This window comes from Octopus sinensis, linkage group LG1 (genome assembly GCF_006345805.1).
Source record: "Octopus sinensis linkage group LG1, ASM634580v1, whole genome shotgun sequence".
Lineage (NCBI taxonomy): Eukaryota > Metazoa > Mollusca > Cephalopoda > Octopoda > Octopodidae > Octopus > Octopus sinensis.
Genome location: NC_042997.1, coordinates 194,179,564 through 194,194,563, shown reverse-complemented (window position 1 = coordinate 194,194,563; position 15,000 = coordinate 194,179,564). Strand labels below are relative to the sequence as shown.

At 37.8% G+C, this 15,000-nt stretch overlaps 1 protein-coding gene across 3 annotated transcripts in view; it reads right to left on the bottom strand.

The window, feature by feature from the left end:
• Positions 1-15,000, bottom strand: part of LOC115231280 (collagen alpha-1(XXVI) chain-like) — a 185,342-nt gene that overhangs the window by 100,582 nt on the left and 69,760 nt on the right. For 2 of the 3 annotated variants that reach the window (XM_036508080.1, XM_036508082.1), the window contains exon 3: positions 3,988-4,032. The exons of the other annotated variant lie outside the window; for it this stretch is intronic. In XM_036508080.1, the coding sequence (XP_036363973.1) occupies positions 3,988-4,032 (45 nt within the window). The remainder of the gene's footprint in view (positions 1-3,987; positions 4,033-15,000) is intronic. 3 annotated transcript variants of the gene reach the window in all.

Genomic DNA, 15,000 nt, shown 5'->3' with positions numbered 1-15,000 from the left:
TCTTGCAAGGTAACTGACCATTAATGACCAACAGACAAACGAGCAGATGAACTCCAGGCAGTCCCTCGTTCGGCCAAAACTGCCGTTAAATTTCCTTTAAATCTGATGCTATATCCCCAAAAGTAGAGGAGCAATCCTGTATATAATAATGTGAGAAAATAAAACGAGATAGTCACGCCTGGCTTGTCGATTGAACCATTTAGGTTAGATACAGTGAAATATTTATGCAAATGTGGACGCCGCCCGAATACGTCAGAACCAATTTATTTGCACGAAACAAACTGTAAGTCCCGAAAACTTACCATATTTGACGGCATACAAGACATACTTTTCTTTTTCCAAAACGTGTCTCAAAAAATCACCTTGGATCCTCTATGCTTCAATGCATTCAAAATATTTTTGTCCTGAATATGCACTCCTGAAATTGGGATGTGTCTAATATGCCCGAGTGTTTTTCATATTATCAAATACGGTGTTTTCCAAACTACTTGCCCAAATACAAACAAAAACAATCTACGAAATCTCCACATACGAGAGGGCAACCAAAAGTAACTGGAAACGGTCTCTGTGGGACAAGCTCGTGGTAGTTCAGGCTTCCACGAAGGCGGCGAGCTGGCAGAAACGTTAGCAGGCCGGTCGAAATGCTTAGCTGTATTTCGTCTGCCGTTACGTTCTGAGTTCAAATTCCGCTGAGGTTGACTTTGCCTTTCATCCTTTCGGGCTCGATTAAATAAGTACCAGATACACACTGGGGTCGATGTAATCGACTTAATCCGTTTGTCTGTCCTTGTTTGTCTTCTCTGTGTTTAGCCCCTTGTGGGTAGTAAAGAAATATGTAGTTCAGGCTTCCGCCGCTAGAAACAACTTGATGCGACCCTCAGGCACCAGTCTGCCGACCAGTGTTGTCTGTAACAGTCATACTGTCACATGGTGCGTCTTTGTTTTGCAGTGCTTCTCCCCTGTTCATCGATTTTTGCGATGGCTGAAACGAAGGAACAGCGTGCTTCCGTGAAATTTTGTTGTATGCTGGCGAAAACGGCGACCGAAACAATTGTTATGCTTCTAACAGCTTACAAGGATGCTGCCATGAGCAAAACACAAGTTTACGAGTGGTTTTCACGCTTTAGGAACGGTCACTTGTCACTTGAAGACCAACTTTGTTCAAGGCGATTGTCGACCTCCCGAACGAATAAAAAAAATCATGAATATTCATGAACTGATTTTAGAGGACCGTCACCGAACAATTGACGAACTTATTGATATGACTGTTGTGTCCTGGAGCTCCTGCCAACGAATTTCGAGCGAGGAATTGCGAATGAAAAGAGATGCACGGAAGATCAAAAGCAGTCACAACTGAATACATGCCGTGAGCTGAAAGAAAAGCTGGAAGTTGATCCGGATCTTTTTTCGAAGGCGACGAAAGCTGGTGCTTCGGAATTTGCAGATGTAGAAGAGGTGAAAAAAAAAAACCGACGGAGGCGTTAAAAGGCATCATTTTGCAAGAGTTCTAGTACCGCTTCGAACAGTGGAAAACGCATCTGGACCGAAGCTTTGCTTTAAATGGAGAATACTTTGAAGGCGATAAAAGTGTAAAGATGTAAAACTAAGCGTTTAAAATAATATTGCAAAATTCTAGTTTCTTTTGGGTACCTCCTCATATATAAAATCGTCATTACAGAAACAATAATTATAACGCTAACAACAAAGTTACGATAAAAGCTAAGTATCTTCTCTCTTCACAATGCCGCAAGATGGCGCTATAAAAATATTTAATACCATCTTTCACGCACAGAAATAAAACATAAACATCATACAAAAATTTTAAAACGTTGCAATATTACATTAACAGCCTACAAAATACTTTTATTAAATTAGCAATATTAAATTTTACAGGCGCAGGAGTGGCTGTGTGGTAAGTAGCTTGTTTACCAGCCACATGGTTCCGGGTTCATTCCCACTGCGTGGCACCTTGGGCAAGTGTCTTCTTCTATAGCCTCGGGCCGACCAAATCCTTGTGAGTGGATTTGGTAGACAGAAACTGAAAGAAGCCCGCCCTATATATGTATGTATGTGTGTCTGTGTTTGTCCACCCAGCATCGCTTGACAACCGATGGTGGTGTGTTTACATCCCCGTAACTTAGCGGTTCGGCAAAAGAGACCGATAGAATAAGTACTAGGCTTCCAAAGAATAAGTTCTGGGTTCGATTTGCTCATTAAGGCGATGCTCCGGCATGGCTGCAGTCAAATGACTGAAACAAGTAAAAGGGTAACGAGAACACAGGACACTTAATATTCTTAATTACACTCAGATGAAGTCAGAAATACTCTGTTGCAACAGAGGAGACCTCATAGCACACAAAATATCTTGCATTCAGTATATAGATACTACAAAAGACGTTTGAAAACTGACAGAAGGCGACAATACATTCGAAATGCAAGCATTCTAAATACGACCCCCTTCGGTCATAACTGACCATATGATTGCACTTAGAAATTTACCCTCCCAGGCACAAGTCCGGGCAAGGTTGTTTTATGGAAGACCAAAAGTCTCCCATGCATACCAGCCTCCCCTTTCCACACCACCGATTTTATCCAAGGGAAAGGCAAAGGCTGATACAGCTTGGCACCAGTGACGTCGCAACTCATTTCTACAGCGAGTGAACTGGAGCAACGTGAAATAAAGTGTCTTGCTCAAGAGCACATCACGCAGCCCGGTCCGGGATTCGAACTCACAACCTCACGATCATAAGCACGACACTCTAACCACTGAGCCATGTGCCTTCACAAGACCAGCACCTAGTATAACACATACACCTATATGGATGAACACACACGTACGCACGCGCGCATACACGCGCAAATACACAAACGCCGTCACTGACTAGTTTACGCTCTTCACACACCTTTCCAAATACCATTAATATTGAGAGAGAATTCAGTGAACTCATTGCATCCTGGTTTTCAAACTGTACAGATAACACAAGAGTTAAAATAACACCATCACAACTAGCCTTCCTTTGTATCTTAAACAAGCCACACTAACACATTCACACATCAAGGAAGCAAAAGTAATCTATATATATAAAGCTGAAGTTGTCTGTGTGTGGCAGGTTTGGTAGCCTTCAACTAACACTATCTCCTCCGAGACCCTGCGGCGCAAGTTGACCAAAATTGAGAGTATGATAGAAGAAGGCTTGCTCTTCCTTCCGTAGAAGAAAAAATTCAAATCGGACCATGTGAACACAAAAAAATTATTTACATCAAAAAGGTGCTTTTTTTCTATGAAAACCTCCCTTTTTTTTTACTGCTGTGTCACCATTTTTCGGTGTATTTCAACCAGAAAAATATTCACTTAAAGAGAATAACAAGCTACGTAATGCAAAATTTTTACTTTTCAAAAATTCCAATTCTAAAGCGTCGAAGAGAAAACAAGCCCGAGCAACGCTGGGCTATACTGCTAGTTAAAAAAAAATTAATGAATTCTATAATGAAACACAATAAAAACTCCACAAATGCAAACATTATCTTGCAGGACATGCATTCAACAAAATACTTGTAAAATACTCTCGAAAAACGTATCCCATAAAGCAACATAAAAATACAACATCATTTACATAACAGAAATGAGCAACCTAATAAAAACCAAGGACAGTACAATATGCGAACCCCTTCTCATTCTACACAAATAAAACTCGGCATCAAACCATTAAACAAAGAAATAACATGGAAAATAAACCGTAGAACAATAGAAAGCTGAGAAACTGCTTTTAACATGAACGACAACCACCTCCCGAAAAGACAACAGTGAAATACTATATTGAGTAATTAGTAGTAACATCACCAACAACAACAACACCCATGTGACAATGATAAGCTCAAATAGTATATCCACATGCAACGCTAAAGCAAAGAGCCTGATGGGACAATTCTCCGAAATCAGCCGCCAAAATCCACATAAAAAAATAACGCAAAACGAAAAATACGCACCTTCCACCTAGAGCACGTTTTCGACCGTTTCCATTCGTCGGACACCTAAAAAGCAATAAGGAAATCTAAAATCTCAAAAGCCTCAGGACCAGAAAAAAAATCACAATCAAACCTAAAACTCCTAGAACCTGAAAGATTAGAACCGCACTTACCAATATCTATAACTAATCTAACACTATAAAATTTCCAGAACCTTGAAGCTGGGATAAACTGTAACAGTTTTATAGTTCAACGAAAACCCAAGTAGCGTAACAACGCACAGATTTGTCCCCTTCCTGTGTTCATCCTAAATCATTCTTGAAATGTTAATCCTTGACATCCTTAACCCACACAACTCTCCAAATCACAATACCGATTCAAACCTATACGTTCAACCACTACAGTACTCACAAACCTAATATAGAGAATACATAACGGTCACGTACATTCTAATGATTAGTCACGTCAGCAGTTTCCGAATTCATTCCTGATCTTCTTTTACGCACAAAATATTCAACACCATCTTAAGAAAATTTACCAGCAAACTCCCAGGGCGTCAGATCTATGTAGTGTACAAGAAAAATGCATTGAAAAATTTCCGTTTCCTGAATGGAGTACCATGGCGATCGGTCTCCTCATCTACTTTTCAATGTTTACGTACACGACCTTCAAGTATCTACTCTTTCACACGTAAACAACATCGTACTCATATTTTGTCACCGTTCTTCAAATTCAGCAGCACAATTAATTCAAATTTTCATTAATTACATAGAAACCTGGTCCCAATACACCTACTGAATTCATCATCTCCTTTCTGAAGAGTAATACTAGAGAACACCGAATAAAATCAACCATCACACACGGCAACGTAAAAATATCACACACCCAGAAGACAACAATATTTGGACATATAACTCTTTCGCAACACTAACAATACATATAGAAGACATACTAACGAAAACGAAATGACAACGGAGATTCAAGAGAAGCCAAATATGAACCTTTCAAAAGGAGAAGACATCGTTAAATTCACTTCATTGTGGCAGACTCTTGTTGAAGTGATATTTAGGATATGGAGGGAAAATGTACTCAATACTACCAGGAAAAACGAGAAAAGCGAGATACATACAGAGTTACGCCTGGCTTCTTCACTGGTCCCATATTTGGTCAACAGAAAGAAACAAAACTGGCGTGCAAACAAATACATTAAATTCACCATGTATTACGTCAGTCCAGCTGGATCCACCAGACACAGCTAACCACAATAATAGAAAGACAACAGTAAAAATGGCGGACAAGCAATACATTAGCTCTATCATGACTTTATATCGGTCCTGTCTGAGCCAGCAAACTCTTCACAACAAACGAAAATGAACTAGAAAACAAAACACAAAACAGTGCATAATGCGTCAACAAATGTTGTTCATCAACCACACCCAGAGACCACCAGCACAACGAGCAAACAACAAAAACGAAAGACCATTTGGACATGCCAGAAACACAATGTTTATACCGTAGCAGACTTCAACTCTTATAGTCCTCGTCTTATGGAACATAACCTCAAAATTCATAGACGCAATACAATACGCTATAGATTACCCATACGACAAATAATAATAATAATAATAATCATAATAATAATAATAATAATAATAATAATAATAATAATAATAATAATAATAATAATGATAATAATAATAATAATAATAATAATAATAATAATAATAAAGTATCTCAACAGGCATGATAGAGCTGCACAATATATTCACTGGGTAATCTGCAAAAACATGGATTTGCCCCATGAAAAAAACTGGTGGGAACACAAACCACCCCTAGTGCTTGAAAATGACCACATCTCACTCTTCTGGAACTTCCCCATTCAAACTGACAGAATGATAGATGCGAATAGGCCAGACATCATATTGAAAGACTTCAAACAAAGAACATGCCTCCTCATTGATATGACTGTCCCAATCGATATAAACGTATCTGTCAAGATCTACCAAAAACTGAGCAAATATAAAGATCTTGAAATAGAAATTAGCAAAATATGGAACCTGAAGACTAAAACAATACCTGTTGTCATAGGTGCCCTGGGAATGATAGCAAAAAGGGTTTATTGCTACTTAACTCAGATACCAGGAAACCCAAAAATGGCAGAAATTCAAAAGATAGTACTCATGGGAACTGCTCATATCCTACGCAAAATATTTTCTATGTAATCTCAAGTTTTAAAACAAACATAATTTTCTTATGGTTTCTTAAACATTCACTAGTACAACACTAAGTAAAAAACCAAATATATGGCACCTTAGGCATAACACCAACATGAACTTCCAACTTGTTGTCTTTTGAGGTGTCTAGGTGAGACTTGGAGCCAACTTGTACAAATGTAGAACAAAAGTCAAACATATGATAATAATAATAATAATAATAATAATAATAATAATAATAATAGTAATAATAATAATAATAATAACAATAATAATAATAATAATAATAATAATAATAATAATAATAATAATAATAATAATAGAGATTGTAAAGATAAAGCACCGTACAAGAACTTGAGAATGATTGAAACTGAAAATAGGTGGGTAAAGAAAAGAATGCATGGACAATTTCATAGGGATGTTGAAGATAAGACAGACAGAGAAAAAAGATGGCTGTGGATGACTAAAAGTGATTTAAAATCGGAAACGGAGGCTCTGATCTGTGCTGCCTAAGAGCAAGCACTAAGAACGAATTACATCAAATACAGAAAAGACAACACATCAGAAAGTGATAAGTGCAGAATCTGTGGAGAAAATGGTGAAACCGTACGGCATATTACCAGTCAATGTACGCCACTAGCCTAGAAAGAATATAAGAGACGTCATGACAATATAGCAAGGATTGTCCATTGGACACTTTGCAACAAGTATGGACTTGGCAGAGCAAAGAAGTGGTACAAACATATAAACCCGAAGGCATCATCGAAAATGATAATGCAAAGATCCTATGGGATTTTACGATTTCCATGAGATAGAGAATAGGAAGCCAGGTATAGTGTTAATTGAGAAAGAAAGCAAACGATACTGGATCACAGATGTAGCATACCCAGCTGCAATAAAGAAGAAAGAAAAGTCAAGAGATATGACAGGTTAGCGTGGGAGGTTAAGCAGTTGTGGTCGATAATAAAAGTGGTTGTAGTGCCAATAATTGTCGGAGCCCCGGGAACAGTGAGTAAAAGTCTTGAGAAGTATATGGAACAAATAGGGGCTGCAATAAGGGTGGATCACTTGCAGAAAACAGCACTGCTTGGGACCGCTCGAATAGTCCGGATGGTACTCGAAAAATAAGGGGTGTTACCTTAGTTCACTGATAGTGAACAGCTGACACCGTAGTACATCTCCAGCGTTAGAAGCTGTGCAAAGACAATAAATAGTAATAATAATATAATAATATGGACGAAAGGAAAGAAATGAATGCAGCTGTAATGGACTCCTACTTTCTGGGTAATCCGAGAAATAATAAGCAAGTACCCGCTAGGGGATATAGGAAAAGAATGCACAGGACATGGAGCGACAGAGGCCTATTTGAATTAAATGAACAAAATCTGTGTGACCAAGCTAGAGCCATCAAAAAGAACGACTGGTTATCCCCAGTTGAACTAGAAAACATTAAGAGACGGGGATAGTAAGACCGGCGGTGAACGGAAGGATGGGAAAGAGAATGCTGATAGTGAAACTAAGACAGTGGGGTTAAAGGACAAGAAAATGTACAGTCAGTTCTTGAAGAATAATTAAATAGATCTTGGCAATGGCTGAAAAAAGGAGACAAAAAAAGGGCTCACTGAGGCATTAGTGTGCAGCGCTCAAGAACGAACTTTCAGAACAAACTACTCCAAATATCACATTGATAAAAGCACTGACTTGCCACAGTGTAGGATGTGCTCTGAAAAGGGAGAAAGTATAAGCCATATTATTAGTGAGTACTGTAAGCTCGCACAACGCGAATGCAAAAGGAGACACAACAATGTGGTCAGATACATCCACTGTCTGTTGTGCGGTAAAGCAAACCACGAGAGAACCGAACAATGGTATGAACACAAGCCAAAGGGAGTAATGGAAAACGAACATTACAAAATACTCCCAGATTTTAACATGCAGTGCGACCAAGTCACAGAGGCGAGACGACCAGATATCGTGCTCATCCATAAAGATGAAAAAGAAGTACAGATAATAGATGTCGCAATACTAATCGATTCGTGGGTGAAATGTAGGGAAACAGAAAAGCTCGAGAAATACCAGCCGCTGTGGGACGAGATAGGAAAGTTATGGGGCATGAGGAAATAATTGTGATACCGGTGGTAATTGGAGCATTAAGAGCACTTTCCAAGAATTTTGAAAAACATATTAAGAATATTGGAGCTGCTGTCAGGCATTGATGAGTACAGCTCACATTCTAAAGAAAGTATTATCGCTTTGAGTCATAAGAGAAGGCACTACTTGAAACCTTTGGTGACTTGCTATTGCCTGCTTTCAAGTAAAGACCAACCGGAAATTAAGAACTATTCGAGGGGCTCTCATAATAAAAATTGATAATGATAATAATAATGCCTTGATGCAGTACCAGGCACTGACTCTCATGGCTTCTGATCTTAACTGATTGGAAATGTTATCGTGTACATTGTTTTGTCTTGGTATAAAAGATGGGCTACAGCAAATATTCTGCTCGATACCACAAATTTGCTTGTCAGTTGTTTGACAATAACCAGTTAAGCATGTTCCTTAATGGCTGACGATATGTGCATCCCTGATCACGAGTAGAAGTAGCTGGGGAGCATCCTAGTCATGTGTTGAGAGGAATTCTTTGAGGTTTGGATAATTCACCTTTGGAAATATGGATGTTTCGTTCAACATCCTTAAACAACTCTTATTCAGGAATCATTTGAGTGGAATGGGCAACTCGACCTGAAGAAAATGGACCTCACTTGCAAGGACATGCGCTATCTTGATATGAGATCACTATGTCGCGCACATACGGTTGTGATGCACATGCCTGGCGTACCCTTATCAGACGGGTAGTCGTTATGGATATACTGGGCTTCGTATATTTTACCCCAGTGTCACTTTGATGGCATGCACTGCTCTCTCACACAATAATAATAATAATAATAATAATAAATAATAATAATAATAATAATAATAATAATAATAATAATAATAATAATAATAATAAAATGCCCTGATGCAGTACCAGGCAGTGGCTCTCATGGCTTCTGATCTTAACTGACTGGAAGTGTTATCATGTACATTGTTTTGTCTTGGTATAAAAGATGGGCTACAGCAAATATTCTGCTCAATACCACAGGTTTGCTTGTCAGTTGTTTGACCTTAACCAGTTGAGCATGTCCCTTAGTGGCTGACGATATGTGCATCTCTGATCACGAGCAGAAGTAGTGGGGGAGCATCATGGCCATGTGTTGAGAGGGATTCTTTGGAGTTTGAATGGTTCACCTCTGGAAACATAGGTGTTTCGTTCAACATCCTAAAGCAACCCTTATTCAGGGACCGTTTGAGCAGGATGGGCTACTCAACCTGAAGAAAATTCTAACTGGGCCCCACCTGCAAGGTCATGTGTTGTTTATCTTGATATGAGATCACCATGTCGCGCACATATGGTGTGATGCATGTGCCTGGGTACCTTTATCAGACGGGTAGTCATGATGGGTATATTGGGCTTCGTATATTTTACCCCAGTGTCACTTTGATGGCATGAACTGCTCTCTCACTCAATAATAATAATAATAATAATAATAATAATAATAATAATAATAATAATAATATTTCTACAATAAGCATAAGGCCAGTACTTTCGTGAAGAGGGTAAGTCGATTACATCAATCCCCAATACCCGACTGGTATTTATTTTATCACCCTCGAAAGGATGAAAGGCAAAGACGATCTCAGCAGAATTTAAACTCAGAACGTAGGGTGTGATTTAAGGGAAATTTGGCTGTTGTTTCTAGTAGTCCGAACGAACGCGCGGAGGTTCATTGGTTGGCTCGTGTGTTTTAGTAAGTGAATGAAGTGTGTAAATGACTTTTCTATTGTCTGCTGTGACGTCACGTGGCAGAAGGTTGGCTGTTAAAACTCCAGTGGAGGGAGTGCTACAACGAAGCTTGTATCGCATTTTGTAAAAATACACTATCATGCAATGTATATAACCGTATGTGGAGACATGGTGTCAGAGGTTGTATAACAATATGAGGTTATGTATTCCAGTGTCATCAGGGAGAAGTCATGTCACGGTATGAGGTCAATGATTTCACTATTATCAGCAGAGAAACTAATTCGGTTTAATGTTATTCGGTTTATAATACAGCAAACCTGACAGTTAACGTCACAAAGGATTTTTCTTGAAAAGTACCGTTTTATCAGTGTTTAAGCAGACGTTAAAATTTTTCAATGATAAAACATCGCCGAAATATACTTGATAGCTTAGTGATGATGGCCATTTTCTACTAAATTCGTGGCTCCTTTAATGAATGTGCACTCCAATCCTTGGTGTAGAACTTCGGTGAAACCAAGACGCATAAATTTTGGGTTGAAGAAACCCGATGTATCACTGGCAATGGCTGCAGAAATGAGACAAAAAAGGGCCCACTGAGGCGCTTAAGAATAAGCTTTCAGAACAAAACTACTCCAAATATCACATTGATAAAAGTACTGAGAAACCCGATGCATCCCTGGCAATGGCTGCTGAAATGAGACAAAAAAGGGCACACTTTTTCCGTTTCTCTCGGTTGTATTAAGTGCGGTTTTCCTCCATATTGTAAACGCATCTTCAATTGTAAACTAGCTTAAGTGAACAGAAGCTAGTGACGTTTACCTCTTTTGAAGAGTTGATGTTGCTTCTCTTCAAAGTGATATTCAGCCGGACTTTGAACAACCTCTTTGGTTCCTCAACAAGACAGTGACCATGATCTAACTGGCCATAGAGAATGCTGTTGGGGAGACGCGATTCAGTCACGTGCACTTCTCCCAGCCGTCTTTGGTGATGTCTATCTGAGGTATATTCAATGAATTAGATAATTAAAGCCTGAAAACTGAAGTTATCTACCAATGATTACACGGTACCACCATTAATTGCACACTTTCTCACTACAAAATCAACAGGCGTGACTGTGGCAAGAAGCAAACTTCTTGCTACACAGCTGCCTGGTTCCAGGTTCAGTCCTACTGCGTGGCACCTTGAGCAAGTGTCTTCCACTTTAACTTCGGGCCGACCAAAGAGTAACTGCAAATTTCTCTATAGTTCAGCGTAGGTATTCTCTTTTTCACTTATCTTCAGCTTTGTATGTATGTATGTATGTATGTATGTATGTATGTATGTATGTATGTATGTATGTATGAACCAAATAATATTGGTTTCAAATTTTGGCACAAAGCCGGCAATTTTGGAGAAGAGGATAAGTCGATTACATCGATCCCGGTGTTCAGCTCGTACTTATTTTATCGACCCCAAAAGGATGAAAAGCAAAGTCGATCTCGGTGGCATTTGAACTCAAATGATATTGAGAGGGCTGATTTACATTTGACGAAGAATTTGGTTTAATAATTTCCTGAGCTTCCCCCTTCCCCACTCTACTAATCAGATACCAACTCACCCTTTCTCTCTCATTTCCTCCTTATCTCTGTCTGTCTGTCTGTTTGTCTCTCTCACACACAGGCACAGACACACACACACATAGGACATTATTATCTATGATTTATGTGGCTTCTGATACTGACAGTTGACATGTAAACAATGAGGACCCTGTATCGGTCCCTTCATATTTAATAAGTTGCCAGCTTCAATTCCAGGTTTAACATCACTAAGAACGCCCCCAAACCACATCTGCCATTCCAGCCTATAAACACATTTATCTTTCATACTAAGTATGAAACGTATACGATCGTACATACAGCCAGACTTTCACCTCCTCTCTCTTCGTGCGTGTGTGTGTGTGTGTATGTGTGTGTGTGCATGTGCGTGTGTGTGTGTGTGTATGTGTGTATGTGTGTGTATGTGTGTATGTGTGTGTATGTGTGTATGTGTGTGTGTGTGTGTGTGGTTTAAGATATGGCTTGAAACTTTTCAAGTTTCCAATTATGTAGGTCATACACACACGCACACACACACACATATACATACACACACATGCATACACACACATACATACACACACACAAACATACACACACATACATACACACACACACACATGCTTTCTCTCTTTCGCATATACATGTATATAACACTCATCTCTCTGTCTTATCTGTCTGTGTTTTTCTCTCACTCTCACATACACTATGCACACACATACACACACATACACACACATACACTCACACACACACTCTACATCATTAAAATGCACCACAAACACCTCACACCAAACACGTATACGATACACAGTAGACACACACACACATACACATACACATATGCATACATTTACACTGTGGATCACTCACCAGGCTGACAAACACACACATCCTCACCATACACTACATACTAGAGTTTTATTTTATCGACCTCGAAAGTAAATAAGTCAAAGGTAATCCAAACGGGATTTGAACTCCGAACGTCAAAGTTCATAATAACTCTATCTATCACCCTTTATATACTGTTCTCCATCTGCTCTCTTACCTTTTATTCTTCATGAAACGTTATCTCTTTCATACACATTCGCTCCTTTTACCAAGTCCTTACGGTAAATATTTTATTTCTTCACAAAAAAACCCCCAAAAAACTCGCGATTGAAAGATCGCAGTCTCAATTCCTAGATCACTGATGTGTTGTGTCCGTGAGCAAAACACTTCATTTCATTTTGCTCTATGCTTCTCAGCAGAAAATGAGTTCCAGCAATAGCTGAGAAGTTAACTTGCAACTGACCGGTGACCCATTTAGGGATATGTTATGACCGCGGTCACTTATACCCCATGGGACTCGGGCAATCCTAGGACTCGAGATAGTGATGTCCAAGGTTTACCAACCTATAAACGGGGTGAGTACTGAAAAGCTCCTGGCTTTAAGGGTATCGCGAATGGCCTGGTCGGAGGCCCAACCTTCCGAAATCTTTTACAGGGTTTAGAAAAACTGAAGGTCCACTGCAATAAGTGTGTGCATTTTAGAGGTGAATACGTTGAATAAAATCATAATTAACTGATTCGCCCGTATTTTCTTTTAACCCAAACCAGGAACTTTTCACCACTCCCTCGTACCTACTTTACCAAAAGTAAAGATAAACAAACACAAAAAGAGAACGAACGCCCTCTATTAAATGTTTAGTTTAATAGAAATGTTACTCTTGGGCAGCGATCCACAAACTGACAAATAACAACCCCCTCCTCACTTCGAAAAATATTGAAAAAATTTGCCTCCTCCCACCTCTTTATTAGTGGGAAGACAGAGAAGGGTTTGCACCCATATGAATTCTCTTCCTTTGCCATGATGTTGGGATCAGCTTAATTTTTTTTTCTTTTTTTGATATCTTAATTTCATGAAACATGGTAATTTGTCAGCTCCTCTTTCAACCCCTTTATTGGCCCCTTATGAGAAACACTGCCCCTAGACAAATAATAATAATAATAATAATGATAATAATAATAATGATAATAATGATAATGATAATGATAATAATAATAATAATGAATAATAATAATAATAATAATAATAATAATAATAATAGTAATAATAATAATAATAATATAATGATAATAATAATAATATAATAATAATAATGATAATGATAATAATAATAATAATAATAATAATAATAATAATATAATGATAATAATAATGATAATGATAATAATAAAAATGATAATAATAATAATAATAATAATAATGATAATGATAATGATAATAATAATAATAATAATAATAATAATAATAATAATAATAATGATATTAATAGTAATAATAATAATAAAAATAAAAATGATAATAATAATGATAATAATAATATAATAATAATAATAATAATAATAATAATAATAATAATAATAATAATAATATAATAATAATAATAATAATAATAATAATAATCAATGAGATGTAAATTGCTTGCTAATTGTAAAACCGAGGAAATGAAGCGGTTTAACAATTTTGCCATTGAAGTCTTACTGTACGCACTCTTAAGATAATAGGGAGCACTAAAACTTATACGCTAGGGATAGATTACGAAACTAAAAAGTTATTCTCCATACATGCACCACACAAAAAAATATATCTATATCAAAATAGCTATAAAGGTCTTATGTGAATAGAGATATAATTTGATAATGCTCTTGGCAGGATTTAAAGTCTTTGCTAGCTCAACGGAGAGGACACATAAATGGTTATCGCACACATCTATACAGAATGATTATATCACAGATGGGGATGTTTTTTATGTTAGGAGACTAGATTAAAGTTACTGTATTTCAGTGGTTCTCAAACATTTTTGGATCTTTACCTTTTGACCGACAGATTTAAAAAATAATTTTTTGTAACTAAACACTTTCAAACTTCGGACACTGGTAGAATGTGTCATATAAAACATATTTTACTCTGAGCGTTTTTGAGGAAAAACTTATATTTACGAAATTATTTCACGTTAAAGTTGTCCTATTTCAGTAATTTCAACCAATCAATGACGTGTATTGAGCTGAATAAAATTACTGCTGTTGTTTGCCAACAACAACTATCGGCGGTGTATTTTTCGTTTGTCACTGTTATTTATAACATCGTTCGTGCGTTTGTACTGGTATTAGCTTTAAGGTTTTAGGGTTAGGGTTTTAAGGTTAGGGTTTTAAGGTTAGGGTTAGGGTTTTAAGGTTAAGGTTTTAGGGTTAGTGTTAGGGTTTTCAGGGTTAGGGTGTTATGGTTAGGGTTTTAGGGTTAGGGTTAGGGTTTTAGGGTTTAGGGTTAGGGTTATAAGGTTAGGGTTAGGGTTAGGGTTTTAGGGTTAGGGTTGTCATAAATAACAGTGGCAAACGAAATAAACACCGCCGGAAGTTA